The following is a 23,013-nucleotide window of genomic DNA, read 5'->3' on the forward strand; positions in this document are numbered from 1 at the left end:
CATACTAAATATATTTTAAAGCTGCATATCACAGTGTTCCGGAAAGAAGTTTTAAATCGGCGGGATTGAACTGCTTAGCTCTCTGCCACTGATCCTGATCGCGTGCAAATTCCTCCAAGCAAAAAGCAGGTCATTCCTTCTTCATGCCCTGCAGCCAGACCCCAGCACCTCTCACATACTCATCCATCCCCTGGCTGGCGAGATTTGGTTGTAATTTATTTGTTCGGCGGCAGGTGGCGCCTTGAGGCAGAGACCACAAGGGCCTCGTTGGTGCAGTTGGGATTTATGGCTTTGGTTTCAATGAAAGAAGCGAGAGAGGGTGAGAGACGATGTCTCCAGAGAGCCTGACATTTCCAATGTCGGGTGATAGGGTGGCCAATTCTCTTACGGCGTGGGTGAAATCCTCAGAAATTTGGAGGGAGCAGTAAACAGGTTGTGGATAAAAGCAAAAAAAAACTGCGGATGCTGGAAATCCAAAACCAAAATAAAAATACCTGGAAAAACTCAGCAGGTCTGACAGCATCTGCAGAGAGGAGCAAGAATTAAGGAAAAATAGAGGAGAGGTGAAATATAAGCTGGTTTAAGGGGGGGTGGGACAGGTAGAGCTGGATAGAGGGCCAGTGATAGGTGGAGATAACCAAAAGATGTCATAGACAAAAGCACAAAGAGGTGTTGACGGTGGTGATATTATCTAAGGAATGTGCTATTGGGGACATTAAGGGTAGAAAGCAGGACGAGCAAGGTACAGATAGCCCTAGTGGGGGTGGGGTGGGGGGTAGGGATCGAAATAGGCTAAAAGGTAGAGATAAAACAATGGATGGAAATACATTTAAAAATAATGGAAATAGGTGGGAAAAGAAAAATCTATATAAATTATTGGGAAAAAGGGGGATCGGAAAGGGGGTGGGGATGGAGGAGAGAGTTGTGGAGTTCCCGTTGAATATTACAACACAAGGAGACCATTCAGCCCATCATGCCTGTGCTGGGTCTTTGAAAGAGCAGCCCAATTTGCTCCACTCCTCGTGCTCTTTGTCCATAGCCCTGCATTTTTTTCCCCTTTCCAAATACACATCCAATTCCTTTTTGAAAGTTATTTTTGAACCTGCTTCCACCAACATTTAAGGCAGTGCATTCCACATCATAACTCACTGCATTAAAAAAAATCTAATCTTTCTTCTAGTTCCTTTGCCAATTACATTAAATCTGTGATCTTTGGTTACTGACTCTCTTGCCAGTGAAAACAGTTTATCCCTATGTACACTACCAAAAACATTCCTAATTGTGAACACCCCTTTCAAATTTCCCTTTAACCCCCTCTGTTCTAAGGAGAACAAAGTCAGCTTCTCTACTCTTTCCACATAGCAGAAAGCCCTCATCCCTATACAACTATAGTAAATAATCTCTGCACAATAGCTGAGCCTTAACCAGTCTTTTAAAAAGATTCAGCATAACCTCCTCACTTTTGTACTGTCTGCCTCTAGCCCAACAACCTTATCAACTCATCCTGCCACCTTGGTGATTTATGTGTGTGAACCCCCATTTCTCATCCTCAGGGATGAGAACCCCCAGTAGATCAAAACTAATTGCATTTTTGCTAATTTCACTGTCCACTGCTGTTAATTGCGCAGTCACTAGTAAACAATAAGCCACTAATACCCCTAGCCAGAAGGTGGCTTAGAGGCTGGGGATGGGGTAACATGTGAGATATTTAAAGCCCATCAATTTCACTCTCATTTTACATTGGTATTTCAGTAGCCCCGAAAGGCCTCCCTCACTCACATACCCAGTAACAAGGAGGTGATACGTATCATGGAACCATACTTGGAGGTCACTTGATTCATCGTACCCCAGCTGGCTCTTTGTAAGAGCTATCCAATTAGTCCCACTTGTCTGTTCTTTGCCCATGTATCAGTGCATAGCCCCTATCACACAGGAGCCAGTATTTCTACAAGTGAAGGTTAGTTTTATACACTATTGTTGAGAGCAATAGCTTGCTAAGCTCTCTGCATGCAGTAAGGTATAAATTAATTTGCCTGTTCACCAAATTGCAGTTACTGTACAGTAACAAGAGGTACAAAAAAATCCTCTGTGCTAACTCATTTAATACCAGTGTTCTAACTTCAGACACAAAACATCTTCATTGTGAGTTTTCACTGTCAATTTCAAGGTCTGGTTTCTCAATTCATAGAAATCCAGATTCTCCCTTTTATCAAAGGCAGCCCAATAATATAATTGACTTCAAAGTAAAATGTGAATGGAGTGCATTATTTGCCAAGAGGCTGTCCTATAAGATTCTTACAGAATACTTTAAAAGCCACAGAAGCTTTGGGCACCGGTGATAATGGTAACAGAGGTGACAGCTACCGTGCATGAATCGATGCTGATACTCTGCTTGCCTGCTGATATATTGCAAAACTAGAGTTCCTCACAGAGACATATCTCACAATGACAAATGCACTTATTCTAACTGGATGGCGGTAACCGCCTGCTTTGGACTGGGCGATTATCACTGTGAATCAGTGGACAAGAGGCAGTCTCAGCAAATGCTAAACGACCCGCCCGTGAGAACCAGTTTACAACTGGATTGAGAGGCAGCCCAAATGGAGGGAAACTTACGTATTTCACACTCTAGGTTCCGCTGGCTCATTAATGTGATTGGTCAATTCTGAGTTAACAGAGTAGTCTTGACTAACAAAAAACAATTCCCTCATGACCCATGTTATGTGTTCCAGTGAGTTTTAAATGTTGTATGTGTGCGTGTGTATGTGTGTATAAATGTACTGGAATGTGGCTTGTTGACAAAATCAAGGCCAACCTCCTAAAAAGGCTCTGGAATTCTCTGGATATTTGTTTTCCAGCTTTCATCCCGTTAATGCAGAGAATATGTCGAGTAACGTACCCTCTGAAAGGTTAGCTTAACATATTTCTTACAATAATCTTGTTAACTCTTGGCTTGAAGACAGGGTATGTGAAGCATAGAGTGACCTCAATGACAGGTGTCAGCCATGGCTCAGCGTTAGTGCTCTTGCCTTGGAGTCAGAAGCTTGTGGTGTCACTTCCCAATGCAGAGGCTACAGCACAAAACATGGGAGATACTCCTTAACCGTGCTGAGGGTGTGCTGTGCTGCCAGAGGTGCTGTGCTTTGCTGTTAAACTTGAGGCCCTGTCCGTCCTCCCCAGTGGGTGTAAAAGGTCCCACGGCACATTATCAAAGGTGAACAGGGTTATCCCTGGCGTCCTGTCCAACATTTATCCCTCAAGCAAACATTATTAAAATAGATAACCTGGTCATTGTCACATTGTTGTTTGCGGGATCTTGCTGTTAACAAATTGGCTGCTGCATTTCCTACATTTCCACAACGACAGCCCCTCGAAAGTACTGCTTATATTTCACCTCTCTCCTAACTATACTTCAGTTCTGTTGAAGGGTCATGTGGACCCGAAACGTCGGCTCTTTTCTTCTCCACCGATGCTGCCAGACCTGCTGAGTTTTTCCAGGTAATTCTGTTTTTGCTTCGAAAGTACTTCACTGGGTATAAAAGTGCTTTGAGATATTCTGAGGTGCTCTGTAAAGGCAACTTTTTCTTCTTGATGTAGACAGAGGAGACGATGACCCCCTGCTTTGTGGGCAATAAATCGTAACAACATCGGTATGTTTCTTCTTTGGTGTTAATATCTGTTCTTGAGTCCTGGAGAAAGCACTATCTGACACGGAGCTCCCTCTGAGATATCCTCAGGGACTTGTTATTAGAGAGGAGTTATACAGGGCACCTGTATTTAGGGAATGATTATTTATTATTTAAAACAAATGCTGACATCTCAACAGCGGGATATTATTTGTAGCTGTCCTGTCAACACTGCTCATAATCCCTGGCCCCAGCTGTTGTCTCCTGATAGATACTAGGCTACAGGGATGCGCGCTTTGAATCCAGATGCAACACTGAAGTATAACTGGGAACAAAGTAAGTTGGATCGTCCCCTTATTTCCTATAAAAATACATTTTTATTTTCAATGCAAAAAACTATTGTGTGAGGGGTTCTGCTGTGTAGCAATGTTGCTGTATTGCCTAAGGTGCACAGCCACTAAATAACCCACTACCACTTTCATCACGAGGGTGTTATGACACTGTTTGAGATGAAAGTGTTATTCTCGAATGCTTGGGATCAGTTCATAGTGGGAATGGCATATCATAAGGTCAGACTATCATTACTCAGTAAGATTTATAATCATTTTTGGAGGGGCACACACTACCAGATGTGTGGGGGGAGCTAGTAGACAAGGTGAAGCCACAAATAACTGAACAGTTTCTTGATGACTCTTTCAGTTTCGTTCTGAGGGTGGGGGTAAGGGAGAGGGGTGGGGAGCTATTGCTTTATTTCTCTCTGCTGGGGCCTGACTTCTCCCTCCGCAAAGCTGGTCCATAGCATTGAAGTAGGGTATAGACAGTAAAAAGGTTAAGCTGTTTGTTCAACAGCTGCGATGCTCAATTTCAAAATTGATCTTGCTGTGCCCAGTAATGTTAAGGGGCACCTGTGCCCAGTCACTTGTGGGGGTGGTTCAGTGGGCACTGTTCATTGGGCACTGTTCATCCTTCAGGGTGAGGCGCCTGCTCAACATGTGCGACGCCTGCAAGTTAAACATGAGAATGGCCCAAGAGGAATCTAGGAGCTGCTGTGAGAATGGCCCATTTTCTAAATGCAAACCTTTCATTAGTTTGAGGCTTTGTTTGTTCATCTTGCGTGATTCAAGCGTGGGATACTGAATAAACATTAGGCCAGACCACCATGAAGTAAATCCCCCACACAAAGGACGTTCCAAAATGACAAAAGGAAATAAATACACTATCCAACTCCCCACACGCCCTCCCAATCGCTGATAAACCTGTCTTTGGGAACTGTACAAAGAGTGTATAATGGGAGATAGTGTAATATAGGATTTCCATGTCCAACTTTTTCCATTGAGTCTTGCCTGGAGATGCTTGCTTGGGCACAGTTCCACAGGAAAAGGACACCCCCTTGTGCCTTTGCCCAACTAGCTGTTCCTCTGGATGGTGAGTGCTGATGGGCTATTCAACTACAGGAATATTCACACCCAACTCTATGGCTGCCCTTACCCTGTATCCATTTTTGCTCAGTTTCAGCACTTAAAACTGGAAACTCTTTTCCCGCTACCCCTCAAATCACTGGTGTAAAGACAACTGTGGTTCCCTTGCTGCCCCTCCACCTGACACCAGCAAACCTAGTACAGATTATCTGGATTTTCCAACAGTGAAATCCTAATTCAAAATTTTGATTTGAGGTCATAGGTGACCCTGGTCACTCAAAGGCTGCGCCGCTTCTACATATTCAGGTTTCCTACACAAGAGGACAAGGAAATATAGTGGGAATCCTTCTGCAGCAATTACTACCAGCACGCACAATGTCCAGGGTTATGAAGGTTGCTGTCAGAGGTGCCATTTTACCACTGAACCGCTAAACTGATGCCCCAACTGCTTTTCGGGTGCGCGTCAAAGATCCCATGGCACTATTCCAAAGCTGAGCCGGAGAGTTCTCCCTGGTGTTGGTCAGCATTTACCGCTCAACCAACATTGCTAGAACAAATGATCTGGTCCTCTATTTCAGTGCTCTTTGTGGGACCTTGCCGTGTGCAAATTGGCTGCTGCATTTCCTACATTAGAACAATGGCTACATTCCGAAGGGATTTCATTGGTCTCTCTCTTTCCACAAGCGCTGCCTCGCCTGCTATGTTCTTCCAGCATTTTTCGTTCTCATTTCAGATTTCCAGCACCTGCAGTATTTTGCCTTTGAAATACAATCTATTCCTTAAAAAGTACATTAAGTTTTAAGTTTTAAAAGGAAACAGGATAACTTTTGTTTTAAACATTCGATTTGACGCTGATGCTCTTTATTAAGAAGTGAAATTTGTTTAGGGACTCAGCTTTTCATATTATTCATGAATGACTCAGATGAAGGACAGAGAGTCACATCCAAGTTTGCTGACGTCACCATCTTGGGTGGCACGGGAGTTAGCATAGATAGAAGCAGAAAGGGATATTGATATTGTGAGTTGGAAAAGCTGGGGCAGAAGGTGTTCAGTGCCGGGAAGTGTGAAGCCGTTCACTTTAGATCCAAGAAAGATAGATCAGAGAATTTTCTAAATGGTAAAGAAGCTAAGAACTGTGGAGGAGCAAAGAGATTTGGCGGGCCACATGCAGAAATCACCGAAACCTAGAGGACAGACACCGAACAGGCAAATGGAATGTTCACCCTTATTTACAATACAATGCCGGAATACAAAGGGGTGGAAGTGATACTACGGCTGTATCACGTTTCTGGTTAGACTGCATCTGAAGCATTGCATTCAGTTGTGGACAGTTGTCTACTTCAGGAAGTTTACATTATCCTTGGATTAAATTATGAGGGCTGGTTGCATCTGTAAAGCGCTTCTGCTGTCCTCTTGGGGGTCTCCTGCCGTGACTGAGTCCTGAGTAGCCTGATGTCAGACGTATGAGCTGGGCATGTTGGCTTGGGAGAGGACGCTGCTGTTGGACAGTCTCCTTGCCACCGGATTTGAAGGATCTTATAAAGGCACTGCTGGTGGTATTTCTCCAGCGTTTTAAGGTGCCTGCTGTAGGTTGTAAAAGTCTCCGAAGCATTTGGTAGAGTGGGAATCACTGCCACCTGCTATGCCATGACCTTAGTTTCTGGCTCTCAAATACTCTTTTCGTCAGTTGGCCAGAGGCTGAGCTGGCACATTGGAGGCGATGGTGAATCTTGCTGTCTACGTCTGCCTTCGTCGAGGGGAGGCTCCCAAGATATGGAAAATAGCCCACGTTTTCCGGGATCTTGATGTTGATCTTAATCGACAGTGGGGGCAGGGGAGGTGTTTGCTGTGGGAAGAGGACCTTAGTTTTCTGGGCGTTTAGCGAAAGGCCTATTTTCTCATATCTCTCAGAGGAGGAGTTGACAATTGACCTGGAGCTCAGTTGCTGAGTGAGCGCACACACAAGTGACATCTGCGTGGGTATTAAGGAATATGGAACCAAGGCGGGTAAATGGAGTTAACATATAGATCAGCCATGATCTAATTGAATGGGACAGGCTCAAGGGCCAAAGGGCCTCCTGCTGGTCCAACATTTAGTTTTTCAGTAATCCGCATTTTGTGGATTCAACAGCTCTGTGATTGTTCATATTTCAAAATGGTGGCATTCAGGTCACAAACCCTTCTGAATATCTTGACTTTTGATGAATGTAACTATTCTGAGTGCTGACTCCTAACGCATTTTAGTCCTGTGTTTTGTAAGTTGTTTCATTCCTTCTTTTCTTCCCCTCTTCCTACATTCACTATGTCCCATCCAGACCGCCTGCTCGCAGTTCTCCACAATATTGCTCTAGAACTGTCCACAGGGCAGCCCAGGAAGAACAAAAGCTCTTATTTTCCTCTCTACCCTCTCTTGTAACCGTGCAAATCGTATGCTTTCTCTATTTGCATGGACCTCCTGTCAACTTATTTCATTTTTCTGTGCTCCTACCCTGATTCTCACTGCAACAACAGTGACAATCCCCCAGTACCTCTCCAAATGACCATTCATATGTGGACCCAGGTATTGAGTGCTGATAGGAAGTTTGCCGTGGAGTTCAGAACCTGATCCATTGCTCACCTGAGGTCCATACCTATATTCAATAATTAGAAGCAGCTTATTTTACTCAATTCTGGTATGTTACAGAACTCACAGACCGCTGATTTCAGAGCATGTAAATATCCAACCATGACACTGGGTGTGAAGGACATAAGAACAAGAAAGAAACAGAAAATGCTGGAAAAACTCAGCAGGTTGGACAAGAACAAGAAGGACTTGCATTAATATAGCGCCTTTTACGACCGTCAGAGGTCCCAAAGTACTTTACGGCCAGTGAAGTACTTTTGAAGTATAGTAACTGTTGTAATGTAAGAAATGCAGCATTCAATTTACGCACAGCAAGATCCCACAAGCCTTAATATGATAATGACCGGATCATCTGTTTATAATTCATATAGTGCTTTTCGTGATCACAGGATGTTTCAAAGCACTTTACAGCCCAGAGAATATTGACACTGTTTTAATGTAAGGAACATAGCAGCCAAGATGTGCATTATAAGGCTCCACAAACAGCAATGAGGTAAACAGCCAGATAATCTGTTTTAGTGAGAAATGTTGACATGCGTGCTAGAGAGGACTTCCTTACTTAGTCACTTTTCCAGAACGACTTCATCCAATTCAGGGTCACGGGGAGTTGGACCCTATCCCGACAGGCAATGGGCGCTACGCGGGGTACACCCAGGATGGGACACTAGTCACATGCACACCATATACTGGGGGATAATTTACTGCAGCCAATCCGTCTACCCAGCACGGCTTTGGATGGCGAGAGGAAGCCAGAGCACCCGGCAGAAACCCACACAGACACGGGGAGAACGTGCAAACTCCACACAGACAGGCACCCAAGGCCAGGATCGAACCCGGGTTCCTGGAGCTGTGAGACAGCAGTGCTAACCACTGTGCCACCCAACTCCCTTACAGTTTCCCCAAATAATACTATGGGATATTTTGCACTTAGTTAAGAGGGCAGGCACAGTTTCAGTTCAACATCTTATCCAAAACGACAGCATGGTACACTTGAAGTGTCAGCCTTAGATTATGTTGTCAAGTCGCTTCTGATTTGAAGGTGAGAGTGTTACCAGGCTGAGCCACAGCTGACACCTGAGGCATTTTAAAGTGTTAGGGGGTGAGTGTGGCTATTGCCATTTGAGTAGTGCACATATGTTTACATGGTTTAAAAACTACTTGCTATCGATCCATTACAATGCAAGACTATTGAGAAATTCTTCATGTGTTGCTCCATCCTTGGTAGGTTCCATGCAGCTTGTTCTGATCTCACAAGTGCAGTCAGCTCACATCACAAACTGAATGCCATATTTCTCCTCATCTGATCAGAGCAAACAAAATGTATTTTGAGCTGAAGTTACTCTGGTTGGGAGCAGAGTCCTTTCACTCTTGCTGATAGACCCAACACTATTATCAAAGAACAAATTATTGAATGACCTTTCCAGTCAACTCTTTCACCTGCTATTGTGATTTTTTTTTTTCATTCCTGTGATGTGGGTGACGCTGGCAAGGTCAACATCTATTATTGCCCCATTTCTAATTGCCCTTGAGAAATGAGATAAAAAGATCAGAAAGAGAACTTCAGGTCACCAAATACTCAAGGATTCCAAACACTGTGATCCCATTTTGGGGAAATGTGGCATTTCATTGTCTTTTCCCCTGAAAATACTCACTTTTTATCTGCACGTTGGCCACTGGTCACTTCCACCCCTGGTCACTGACATCCTCAGTCACTGCCATCCCTGGCCACAAACACCCTCAGTCATTGTCACCCCCTGGTCGCCGAGACTCTCTGTCACTGCCGTCCCTGGTCACTGCCGTCTGCTGGCCACTGCCATCCGCTGGTCTTGCTACCCGCTGATCACTGCTGTCCGTCGGTCACTGCTGCCTGCTAGTCGTTGCCACCCATTAGTCACAAATAATTTTCACTTACCCAACGCAAGGCGACATGAACTAAGGTGAGAGTATTTTTCTTTTTCATGTGTTGAGTGACATTATTGTAAAGGCATTTTCCAATAGCTGTGTTTCCTTTCTTTGTTCAAAGTTCCTGTTCTATGTTCTCTTATCACTCTGCATTATCTAATTTCAGAACCACTAATAATGTGGAACAAGATGAAAGCTGTTTGAGTAAGCCTCACCCTTGTCTTAATCAGACTCCCTCCCTTTAATGAGCCAGTGGGTGCTGTTCATATTCTGTCATTCTCCAAATGAAAGTCAGCAACTTCCAGTTGCCTTCAACCTCATTCAGAGCAACTTAAAACAAACATACCTAAAGTAATGTCAATATGAATTACAGTGCAGTGGACTGCCCAGCTCATACCTTCAACCCTTGATAGGTTTATTGGATGCAACAAAATTAAAAATTATAATCAATATTTAACTTTTTTTTTGATTAACCAGTGAGAGTTGAAGAAAATCTGGTCTGCCATTCTGTTTTCCCTTTCCTGTTCAATGTAGGTGCGTTATTGCAGAGGTTAGATTCGGGGACACTAAACTTTACTGATGTCCTGTGAGAACCATATAGCTAATCCAGATTTATTAGCTTCCTCTGTCGTGGGAGAATTCGTAAAATTATACAGACATACCACACGGATGGAGGCCATTCGGCCCATTGTGGCTGTGTCAGCCCTTTGAAGGCGACATCTTGATTGTCCGACTCCCCGTACTTTGTTCCCATAGCCATGCACGTTTTTCCTTTTCAATCATCTATCCAAGTCCATACTAACTTTTCAATTGAATCTGTGTCCAGTGCCCAGTGCCTCCCAGATTATAATAACCCATTGTGTGCAGGAAATTCTCTGCCTCTTCCCTCTGGTCCTTTTACCAGATGAAGCCTAAAAATAAAAATGGAGTTCAGTCTTCGTCATCCTAAGTGGTGTCTTAAAGTCAGCGAGCTTCTTTGGACTATTTTTCTTACAGGTTTCAATTCCTACATGGTGGAAAAATTGTCATTGTGGCTTGTTCCCAATGTTTACTTGCCATAAAAACATAAGAAAGAGGAGCCAGGAGTAGGCTGTAAGACCCTTCGACCCTGCTCTGCCATTCAATAAGTTTGAATAAGCTGATCTTCCACCTCTAGTCCACTTTTCTGCCTTATCCCCATGTCCCTTGATTCCTTTAGTGCCCCTAACTTCCTGATCCCCATGTTGTCCTGTCATCCCTTGGAGGCTGTTACTCGCTCTGGGTTAATGGTACCATGGGTGCCAAGAGCTGTCCATTACTTCACCCATTTCTCACTGCCGAGCCCGGACGGTATCAGCAAGCTATTCGGCCTCAGAGTGCACCGCCAACGATGTCCGCAGAGGCGCCCTTTCCCTGCCGTGTCATTGGAAAATAATCAAAAAGTGCTGACTTCTCCCACTCCCACCTGCCTGAGTCCAAGGTACTGAGGCCAGTTGTGACTCCTTAATGCCCCTGCCCAGACTATCTACCTTCAGCAGAGACGAAGTATTGGGTTTTCCTGCTTTGTGCGAAGTAGAGTATTTACTACCAGGAGCTCAGCTTCCCTCTACTATACTTTATGAATTTATATTTCAAGGTAAGTCAGCAAATTATGCAGCAAAACAAAGACCAATGTATTGGGGATAAGACGAAGCCAAGCTACTTGACTGAAAATAGCACTAACATTGCAGATAGCAAAATGTCCTTTCACAGGGTCTGTCAAATCTAATTACTCTTCTTCAATTAAGTCCTGTGCTGTCTTATTCTAACCTCTTAATGGATGTAGTTATCAGTCCAACACCACCTTTCTTGTTGTCTGTGAGACTTACAGCTGTGCTGTTGTAACACTTCAATGGTGTTGTCAACTAAGCAGGAACCGGGTGCCCATTTTGAAGTGAGCAGCCATTTTGTAACACATGCCTTTCGATGATGGGTGAGATAGCACCTTTATTGCTCAAAATGTAAGATATAGAAAAAAGTGTCATTTGGTTTTAGAAGAATAAAATGCTGGCCCTTGTCATTCTGAGAACTTGCCTTATGAACGTATTTGTGAAATACCCTTTCAAGGTCAAACATTGCCTATCAAAGTTAGGAAAGCCGTGGCACTGTCCTTGTGAATAAGTTAATTATTTGAGTGAGAAATTCACACTCAATTATGTGTTATTACTATGGAATTGTGTTGGATTGGAGCAATAGGATCTACTTCCCTGGGTACCATCGTTGATCCTGAAAGGCTAACTCTGTGACAGTGAGCTTGCTGAGCAGAAGGGGCCTGTTTAACTTGTTTATTCTACTCTTACCAGCTGTGTGTCAACACGGATGTAAACATGGCGAGTGCGTGGGTCCAAACAGGTGCAAGTGCTACCCGGGGTACACAGGCAAAACATGCAACCAAGGTAAGAACGAGAAACCAGGTTTTGCCAACCAAAAACAAAAAATGTCCTGTCAAACGTGGAATGAGCACTTGTTACGTTTTGACAGATTAATCAGGAAAGAGCGTACAGAAACAGTGCTCACATTACATGTCAGTATAGTAGCAACCATTTCCAACAATAAATAGCAATCATGGCTGTCAGTAGTTTGTTCTGTATGATAGTAAAATAGTCCTGAGTTCATGCGCGAAAGAGGTATACATCTCAGATTTAACAAGCTATAGATATAAATAATTGTTGAAAAGAGATGTGTAGAAGCTTTTCATCTTACACTCATCAGGACATTCTCAAGTATATCAAAAGTAAAGGGAACAACAATTTATACTTTGTGAGAAGAGAGTGCTGATTGGTTGGCAAGTGGACTATGATGGCACTCTGATGGATTTCTCCATGGCAACGCCTCTACTAATCACGAGAACGGTTCCAGGGATAGGGAACTTCAGTTATGAAGATAGATTGGAGAAGTTAGGACTGTTTCCCTTAGAGAAATTAAGGCTGAAAGGAGATTGGAGAGAAGTATTCAAAATCATGATGGGTCTGGACAGAGTTAATAGGGAGAAACTGTTCCCACTCGTGAAAGGATCGGGAACACAAGGGTATGGATTTAAAGTAATCCGTAAAAGAAGCAAAAGTGATATGAGGTAAAACTTTTTAATGCAGTCAGTGGTTAAGGGTCTGGAATGCTCTGCCTGAGAGTGTGGTGGAGGCAGGTTCAATTGATGCATCCGAAAGGGAACTGGACTGCTTTCTGAAAAGGAAGGTAGTGCAGGGTTACAGGGAGAAGGCACTAGGTGAGTTGCTCGTTTGGAGAGACGGTGCAGACACGATGGGCCAAATGGCCTCCTCCTGCACCTTAACAATTCTGTGATTTCCTATATTTTAGCAGTTCAGAAGTATTTAATTGGCTTTCAAACACTGGAGAGGGTGCAGAGGAGATTCACCAGGATGTTGCCTGGGCTGGAGCGTTTCAGCTATGAAGAGAGACTGGATAGGCGAGGGTTGTTTTCCTTAGAGCAGAGAAGGCTGAGGGTGGGGGGGACCTGATGGAGGTGTACAAAATTATGAGGGGCATAGATAGGGTAGATAGGAAGAAACTTTTCCCCTTAGCGTAAGTGTCAATAACCAGGGGGCATAGATTTAAGGTAAAGGGCAGGAGGTTCAGAGGAAAAAATTTTTCACCCAGAGAGTGGTTGGAATCTGGAACACACTGCCCGAGGGGGTAGTAGAGGCAGGAACCCTCACAACATTTAAGAAGTATTTAGATGAGCACTTGAAACACCATAGCATACAGGGCTACGGGCCAAGTGCTGGAAAATGGGATTAGAATAGATAGGTACTTGATGGCCTGCGCGGACACAATGGGCCGAAGGGCCTGTTTCCGCGCTGTATAAGTCTACGACTCTATGGCACTTTGGCGTCCTGAGGATGGGAAAGGTGCTATAAAAATGTACCTTCTTTTCCTAACTCAATGTATCCTACATCTTCATTAAAAGAAAAAGCTTTACCGTAACTCTTCTACCTCCCCTTCAACTCATACACATGTGTTGTTTTGATACCAGACCAAGTATTATTTTCCTAACAAGATTTAAACCCGGACCAACAATATATTTTCTCGTACCCCTCAGATCAGAAGATGTTTAAGGAGCAGCATTTGCTGGCCACTCAGAGGTGGAATTGTAGACATAATTTCCTGGGGGTGTAGAGTTATTACTCACTTTGCTTTTCGCATTGATATTCTGTGTAAACCCTGGGGAAATACTTGATGCATCCGTAAAAGGGAGACAGGGGTGGGGGGAGGGGGCGAAGACAGTGATGTGGTGGTAATGTCACTACAGTAGTAATCCAGATGCCCAGGCAAATCCCCTGCAAGCATGGGTTCAAATCCCACCTTGGCAGTTGGTGGAATTTAAATTCAACTAATAAGCCTGGAATCAAAAGCTAGTCTCAGTCAGGGTGACCATGAAACTATCATCGATTGTCATAAAAACCCATCTGGTTCACTAACGTCCTTCAGGAAAGGAAATCCGCCATCCTTACCTGGTCTGTCCTACATGTGACTCCAGGCCCACAGCAACGTGGTTAACTCCGAGCTGTTCACTGAAATGGCCTAGCAAGCCACTCAATTCAGGAGCAATTAGGGATGGGCAACAAATGCTGGCCATACCAGCAATGCCCACATCCGATGAAAGAATAAATTAAAAAAAATATATATACCATGGCTTTTATTTTACATGCTAGCTTTATAGGGCGTGGATATTGCAGGTTAAATCTTTAATCCTGGGGATTAAACACTTCAGATTCTTTGATGGGTTCCGGTTCTGTTGCTGTCTGGCAATAGTCAGGACTCATAAGATTGACTTCTTGAAAACTAAAAACGGACTTCAGACTCATCAAGGTAAGCCAGACCTGCTAGTCTGATAAATGAGGACAAAGCCACCTGGGACTTAACCTCTGTCCAATAGAGGAATGAGCTGTTTATTCACAACCTTGTTCCCCACTGCTATAAAATTAGAAGAAGTGCCTTCTGTGCTAAGTAGGTAACAAGAACGTTGTGTGGCTTGTCATGGGTTTTAGCCAAGTTTAACCTCAATTCCTTGCAAGCAGTCAGTTCTCTAAAAACCCTAACGACGCAGACCCTCGATAGATCTTAGATAGATAGATCTTACTCGCCGTTATCATTTATTTTTTCCGAAGAGGAAGCAATTCGGAAACCGGACGGTGCAATGGGTCGGATAACCTTTCACCTTTGGGATCTGGGCTCAAATCCAACTGTCAGACAGATGGGTTGGGATGGAAATCTCCTTTAACTGTCGGAGGTCCGTCCTGCGGTGAAAGATTAGAGTAGCTTTCCTCAGTTGAGGTAAATTTGAGGTTCAGTTGAAGAGGATTACTTCACTTCCCAGGCCGTTCTTAGGCCTGCCACCATTTCATCCCTGGTTGAATCATATACCTAAAAAAAATAAGTCAGAGACACTGAGTTTTATAAATAGAAACAAGAAAAAGAAGCAATTATAAATGTGTAAGAAACATTGGTTCGGCTATATAGTTAGACTACGGGGTGCTTTTTGAATGCCACATTATGTAGAGGATATTTAACCCCTGGAGAGTGTTCAGTGTAAGTTCACGAAAGGGGATACCAAGGAAACTCTGCTTGAGGAACCAGTGAGAAAGGGTCATCAACTTAGAATTGTCACTGAGCATAAGGACCAAAATCAGGAGAAAATACTTGAAGCAGAGGGAGGAAACCACGTCCTGGGGAGAGAGCAGGTTGCTGGGATTCGTATTAGATTGTACTAAACAAAGAGCCAGCATAGACACACTGAGCCAAATGGCTTCCTTCTGTGCTGTGAACTACAGTTCTAATTCTAACTGGCTGCTGTGCGAAATGTGTCACTTTAGTGATACGAGGTTTAGGGGAGAGAGACACTGGGGGCGACATTGGTTTAGAATGGAAAATTGATTGGGGTATTAACTCGGACTGCTGAGTCACTGTCATCCATTTTGTGCCACCTTCCAATACCAATTTCACCCCCGCCCGCACCTGCTGCTCTGGCAGAGTGGAGGGAGGTTTACGCTGTACCTGAGCATCCTGAGCCTGACCTGGGAGGTCTAGATACCGTCAATGGATGTATGAAATAAGAAAGTGCTCCATTCGCCAAAGCTGACATTCCCCCCTCACCCTAAAGAGCATAAATTTTAGCAACGCACCAAGGATTCAGTTTTTTGCTCATTTCCCTGACTTTGCACTGCCTTTGACATAAAATGAATTAAATTCTGTTCATTGCATACTCCACGACTGTCAGTCAGAACTCTTCTCTCTGTAAACTGTAGTTGTTGATTGGTGTTAAACCCGATTGAAAATTGACTGGGTTAAAGATGTTGTAAACAGTAAAATGAGCTAATTCAGATGGGCAAACCCACATGATATAACCAAATAGGGGAAAAACACCGATGGCAGTGTTAACGCAAAGTAAAAACTAAACAGAACGTCCAACTTGTTTAGTCTTCATGCAATCTGTGCTCCTTTGTGTATATAGGGAACTGTGAGAACAGAACTCCCCACTTTTTATAAAATGAAACATCAAGAGGTCACCGATGTCAACGTTCATGTTTAATAAGTAAATGGAAAGGAAGAACATTTTGGTCAGTGGTTAAATCAGCACCTCGTACATTTTTGTAGGCGGTAGAGTCATAGTTATGCCACTTGACTAGCAACCTCAAATCACGAGTTCAAACCCCAAAATAGCAAACTGCATCCGGATCTAGGTAAATGCATGTCACGTGTACACCAGTGTAAAGCATTTGGACTGTCTGCCTATGGCTTTTTAGTTTGGATTTACTGATCTTTTTTAAAATTCCTTTTTTATTTGTCCATGAGATGTGGAAGTCACTGGCTAGGCCAGCATTTATTACTCATCCCTAATTGCCCTTTTTCAGAGGGCATTACTGTGAGTCTGGAGTCATGTGTAGGCCAGACCAGGTGAGGACAGCAGATTTCCTTCTCTAAAGGACAATAGTGAACCAGATGGGTTTTTTTTTTAAACAAAAAGGTCATCATTAGACTTTTTTTATTATTGAATTCAAATTAGTTATGGTGGGATTTGAACCCAGGTCCCTAGAACATTACTCTGGGTTTCTGGATTATCAGCCTAGTGACAATACCACTATGCCACTGCCTAGTGACCATACAGAGCCATATTACCAGCATCAAGCCATCTATAACCAAATTGATAACCAAAGCTTTTTTCTTTGAAAAAAATATACCATATTCATAAAATATCTGAAAGAACATTACAAAACAAAAAGTGCAATAATGTTCAAGTTTTCCACATTGATCATGTCTCACCCTGAGGTGCTTCAATACAGTCAAAGGAACATTACAGACATTTCAAAATGGTCATAATAAGCAGCCAGACAGTGCAATGGTATTTAAGTTGTCTACATAGATCATGTTGCACTCAGAGGTGCTTCAATACAATTGTGATACCTGCGATATTCACTGCACACATTCAAGTTATAGCCAAAGCTGACCTTTAGGCTCCTTACACAAAAACAGAAAATTGCTGGAAAAACTCAGCATTTGTGCAGAGAGAAACAGGAGTTAACGTTTCGAGTCCGTTTGACCCTTCTTCAGGGGTTCCTTGATTTGATGCTGGATTCCAAAGTCAGTGTTCACCCCCCTCAGAATTTGGTGTCATTCCACTTCAGCCTGACTTGCTGTGTGAATGGAGGAGGTCGTCTGTGACCAAACAACAGAGTTAGAGTAGAGTTTGCTGGGGTTGGTGAGGTGCCCAAGTATAAACGTAACTGCAATGTCTGACAGGTTGTATGTACCCACCAGACTTATTCCTGGGATGAGAGGGTTGACCTACGAGGGGAGATTGAGTGGAATGAGCCAGTGTTCTCTGGAGTTTAGAAGAATGAGAGGTGATATCATTGAAACGTATGAAATTCTCTTGCTCGAAGGTATAAAATTCTTGGAGGGCTTGACAGGGTAGATACTGTCAGGCTGTTTCTACTGGCTGGAAAGTCTAGCAATTGGGGCTGGAGTCTCAGGATCTGAGCCATTTAGAACTGAGTTGAGGAGAAACTTCTTCATCCAGAGGGTTGTGAGTTTTTGGAATTCTTTACCACACAGGGATATGTGTGCTCAGTCATTGAGTCTATTTAAGACTCAGATTGGTAGATTTTTTTTTACACAAAGGGATTCAAGGGATATGGGGATAGGACAGAGAAGTGCAGTTGAGGCACAAGATCAGCCAGGATCTTATCGAGCGGGCTCAAGGGACCACATGGCCTACTATTGCTCCTATTTCTTATGTCCAAACATCAAACCCAAGATCCAAACTTTCACCCCTAAAGTACTCTCACAGCAAAATACTACCATGTAGTGTTGCTCATACTGCACCAATTCTAAAACTCCAGTACTGCATTATGTTACTGCTGTTATGATGTAGATGACCATTTCAGATAATAATGATGCAGCGAGCTACCTTAACAAAGCTATCCATTTACCGTCATCTACTTCATTACAAGAAGAGAATTTTCACCGTTAATTAGAACGGGGAGCAGAATGGTTAAGCAATTTGAATTTCTAATACATTTTACCTGAGGCTCCCAGTACTGCGCCAGACCTACCTTTTGTAAATTAAAGGGACGGTTTAATGTTGACATTAACTGTGGCGTTTATTTTGCGGAACAGATTTTAACGAGTGTGGGATGAAGCCTCGGCCATGCAAGCATCGGTGTATGAATACGTACGGCAGCTACAAGTGCTACTGTCTGAATGGCTATATGCTCATGTCTGATGGATCATGTGCAAGTAAGTGTTTCACTTTCGATTGCTTAATGTGATACCATCTCCGTCCCTTATTTTAGATGGTATTTACAGTAATAACGGTGGTGAACGTTGTCATCTGCAATAAGATGGTGATTTCTTTCCAAGGTTAAAGTCATCTTTCTGTTATCGAAAGCACAGTGAGTTAATTGTAACCGTGTCCTTTACTACTGCCCTAGGTAACAACAGTGATTACACTTCAAAAGTATTTGATTGCTCTAAGGCACTTTGGGATGTCCTGAGGTTGTGAAAGGCGCTTTATATGAACACAAGCCTTCCTTCCTTTTCTTTCCACGGGCTGCGCAGTCATCGTTGGTTTGGATCTTGGTTCCTATCAAGCAGCCGGGTTTCGCTTAGCTGCTTCAAGCTTAACAAATCGCAGCCAGGTTTTCCAAGTGAAAGCTGTGCCTGGGTCCATTATCAGCCTGACTGCAGCATGAATGGAGGCAGCCTTCTGTGACCGAACAACAGACTTTATATGAAATGTACTGAGAGGGGGTGTGGGGAGTCGGAGGGATGGCTCAATGTAAATGCAACGAGAGTTATACAAGGTGAAGATAGATGCTTTCACTTATGCTTTTAGCTAGTCCGTATAGCCCTCTTTTGGTGGTGAAAGGATTCCTTCAAGGAATGTATTGCACCCCTCTCAGCGCCACACAACTCAAATAACCACTGCAAATGCCAGCATTGGTTCTAAACCACTGGCCCATAGAACAGGTCAATGACAGGCTCATCCCAGTTTGTACTCTTTATGGCAAACGTGAAGAAACTAAAATCCTGTTTGTTCCTGTGTCTCAACTGGTAAATTCAGTTTCCTTTGAGATTACAGACTATATCGATAGAGCCCACGTTCTAGCTCTGGTTTGTTCGAGGGCTTGCAGGTCTCAGCCACAGACAGCTGGGGGCTGCTAACATGGACTTCAAGCTGCCTGGCTTATAGAGGAGGGGAATTGGCCAGGATTCCTGCTCCTGGTCACTGCTCAGGGATTCAAGCAGGAAGCTGTATCTGTGTAGAGATATGTAAAAAAAAAACACACAATGCCGGAAATCCTCAGCAGGTCAGGCAGAACTTTGGAGGGAGAAACAGGGTTAATGTCTCCAGCTGATGGCCTTTCATCAGAACTGGAGGAATTTAGAGATTTAACAGTTTAGAAGCAAGGGGAAGAAGAGCTAGGGGAAAGTTGGGGAGGAGAAGCAAGAACGAAAGAGTAGGTTTAGGATCGGGTGGAGGGCAGGAGAGATGAACTGACGGAAAGGATGATGGTGCAAGGCCAACAGGGCTGGTAATGGGACAGGTAAAGAAACAAAAGATGGATCCAGAGGAGGTGTAAATGGGATCAGCAGAATCATTACTGGCAGCAGCTGTCCGAGAAAATGAGAGCAGTGGGTATGAACCAAAATTGTTGAACTGACCAGAAGGCTGTGAAGTACTGAACCGAAAGGTGAGGTGCTGTCCCTCAAACGTGTGGTAAGAGCATTGAAATGGTGTCAGAAACCGAGGTCAGAGTGGGAGTGGAATGCTGATTTAAAGGGGCTAATAGGAGAATTAAAGTGACGTAATTAATTTTGATATTCTGGTTAGCCTGAAATTTAAAAGCAAAATACTGCGGATGCTGGAAATCTGAAACAAAAACAAAAATTGCTGGAAAAACTCAGCAGGTCTGACAGCATCTGTGGAGTTAATATCTGAGTCTGTATGACTCTTCTTCAGAAGACCTGCTGAGTTTTTCCAGCAATTTTTGTTTTTGAGCCTGAAATTTAAATCTTTTTTTATCTTTTGGGAGGCTGATCGATGAAGGTATACATCATCAGCATTCCACGTTGGTACATCAGCTGCCAACGCGATTGGTTAAGTTGGGGGGGGTGTTTGGAGGGGTGATGTTGGGGGAAGGTTAGAGGGGGGTTTGTCGGGGGGGAGGTTAGAAGGGGGTGGAAGGGGGATTGAGGGGGAGGTTAGAAGGGGGTTAGAGGGCGGTGTTGGTGGGTGATTAGCTATAGAGTTGAATTGTTTTTATAAATGTAGTGATTTATTTGTAGCCACTTTCCTAACATCAGTTGATCGCCCTGTGATTAATTATCCTTCGAGAATCAGCATTGGGTCTCCAATTTCAACAGTGCCTCAGTCCCTCTGCCTACTGGATGCTGGTGTAATGAAAGGAAGACAAAGCCTACATTGAAACAGCACCTTTCACGATATCTCAAATCACTTTACAGCCAATTAAATACTTTTGAGTTGGTGGTTACTGATATAACGTAGGCAATGTTATCAAATGGCAGAGCAGGCTCGAGGGGCCGAATGGCCTACTCCTCCTAGTATACATGTTCGTATGTCATTCTGGGATGGATGGGATGAACTGAGCTAGATGGCCTTTGTCATCCACAATTATCCAGTGAACAGAGGGTGGAATCATGGCTGGAGTTGTGTTTAGTTTGTTGCTAATGGAAGTTTACTGTGAGCAGGCTTTGTGGGGTGAAATTGCCAGGACAGGAGTGCGTAATGGGCTCCTAGTGAGTCAGTAATCTGTTTTATCCTGCACATGATTTTCAAGAAGCTTTTCCATTGACGTCAATCTTGTCCTTTTGTTTACTTATCTATTATTCCACTCTGTCTTGGTGCTTTTTATGAGTTTTTTGAGGTATTGAAATATTGTGATAAAATTGTGTTGCACGGTAGGTATTGAACATTGTAGTGAGAAGCAGCAATCAGCAGAGTCTTCAGACCTGCTGATCATGAAACAGATACGATTGTGAACCATTCAGTCTTTGTTCTCTGGCCTCTTAAAAAGTCCTGTTGCGCAGACACACCTGAGGGCCCAGAAACAGGGGAAACCCGTGATTTCTCTAGCCCTGGTTGAAGGTGATGGCTGACTTTTGCCGGTGCCCGAATTAACTTCTCCGTTGCTATTTGACAGACATGCGGTCCTGCGCGATGGCAAACTGCCAGTATGGCTGCGATGAGGTGAAAGGAGAGATTCGGTGTCGCTGTCCCTCTTCTGGACTGCAGCTTGGACCAGACAGAAGGACCTGTGTGGGTACGTATGTAGAGGACTTGTTTGCAAGGAGCAGTGGAATGAAATTTTTCCAGTGCTCCTTGATCGAGGAATCGCGGGCCAGAAATAGAACCAGGAAATGTGAGTTGAGGTGCAGATCGACCATAATCGGATAGAATGGCCCAACAAGCTTGAGGGACTGAATGGCCTATTACTGACCCCTTTCCCTTTCTTTGGGAGTATCGGTTACTAGATGATGGGCTTCTTCCAAAGTATTAGCCTGTCACAAACTGCCTGCCTTCACAACTGCAGTAACACACAGTCACCTTTGTAATCTTGAAATTGCCAGCCAACAAAATCCTATTGTTCAGTAAGACAAAATTCCTAAAGGCGGAACCATTTAATTGCTGCTACTGTGTAATAGCTAGGCACCCTTAAACCCTGGAGCTGGTCTAACTCTCACCCTCTAATGTAGAATGCCTGCTTTCTTCTCTTCCCTTTGGCTCCTGGCTTTTTATCCTTTTGGGACTTACATTGAATTAGGTTTTGCTTCAATAAAATTCGAAAAATTGCTTCGGTTTTCTCAGAACCATTTCCCTTAAGCTTTATAGGGAGGATTCCCAAGCAGCAGAGTCAAGCAAGAAACTGTGCTTTTGATTTCCTAATACTGCATCTTTGCCAGAGGCCAGGGGAAGGCCAGAGAGCAAAGAGTGCCATGCCTGGCATGTGCCAGGGCACTGAGCTCACCCATTGCCAAAGACCCTACTCTCCATAATGTTACGTGTGGAATGGGAGGAGTGTGCAGTTTATCTAGCCCCAGTACTCCGCAGGTCGCACCATTAGTTTAAAATTGTAATTCACTCCCCAAATGGCCAAATTAACCTTCGCTACTGTTAGACGCAAAATAAGAAAGACTTTAACCAGGCTTCTTTCAATAAAATCAGAATGATTGATTTATTATAAAACAAAACTTATTTTTTAAAACAAGGTGCAATAGCTGGTTAGTACATAATTGTAACCTGGAAGTATAACTATCTATCCCTTTTTAAATTCCCTGGCACATACACACAAACACACACGTAAACAAACAAAGGACAAACAGGTAGGGGTCTCTGCAGAGATGGGCAGTTGAAGAGTAGATTTTATATAAAAGAAAAGGATAAAGTTCACAGGGTTTTGACGCTGTTAACCTGGAGCACCCTCGTGTGAGGATAGATCTCTTGTCCCAGGAGAAGCCTGGAGGTTCTCGCCAATGGAGCTTCGGTGTGGAGGAAAATAGAGCTGGATCAATCTTCTCGTCTCAGCCTCTCTGGTTTCCAAGGACAGCCAAGTTCCACTGAGAAGAGGATTCTTGGCTGGGTAATGATAACCATTTTATTTCAGGCAAGGCAAGGAGAAGGTGAGCTGGGCAGCTTTTCACTTTCTCAGTTCAGTTCCAGTTGAATTAAAAAAATAAGTTCAAAACTTAAAGCTTACCCCTGTCATGCGATTTCCATCCATTAAAATAATTGCACTGTAAACAAGCAAACAGCTGTCCCGCATCAAGTGCCATGCTGGTCAGGTGATTTCTTGGAAAAGGCATGCTTGCTCCCAGTCCAAAAGTGAACTTATGACCCTTTCAAAAAAAAAACCCAGGTCAACTTCAAAATATCCAGATAATGCAGTGT

At 43.6% G+C, this 23,013-nt stretch overlaps 1 protein-coding gene across 2 annotated transcripts in view; it reads left to right on the forward strand.

The window, feature by feature from the left end:
* The window catches only part of npnta (nephronectin a), a 68,129-nt gene that overhangs the window by 5,289 nt on the left and 39,827 nt on the right, over positions 1 to 23,013 (forward strand). The window contains exons 3-6 of one of the 2 annotated variants that reach the window (XM_078531738.1): positions 2,859 to 2,909; positions 11,891 to 11,983; positions 18,222 to 18,341; positions 21,269 to 21,388. In XM_078531738.1, the coding sequence (XP_078387864.1) occupies positions 2,859 to 2,909; positions 11,891 to 11,983; positions 18,222 to 18,341; positions 21,269 to 21,388 (384 nt within the window). The remainder of the gene's footprint in view (positions 1 to 2,858; positions 2,910 to 11,890; positions 11,984 to 18,221; positions 18,342 to 21,268; positions 21,389 to 23,013) is intronic. The other variant, XM_078531819.1, reaches the window with a different exon arrangement.

Source organism: Cetorhinus maximus, chromosome 1 (assembly GCF_964194155.1).
Source record: "Cetorhinus maximus chromosome 1, sCetMax3.hap1.1, whole genome shotgun sequence".
Taxonomy (NCBI): domain Eukaryota; kingdom Metazoa; phylum Chordata; class Chondrichthyes; order Lamniformes; family Cetorhinidae; genus Cetorhinus; species Cetorhinus maximus.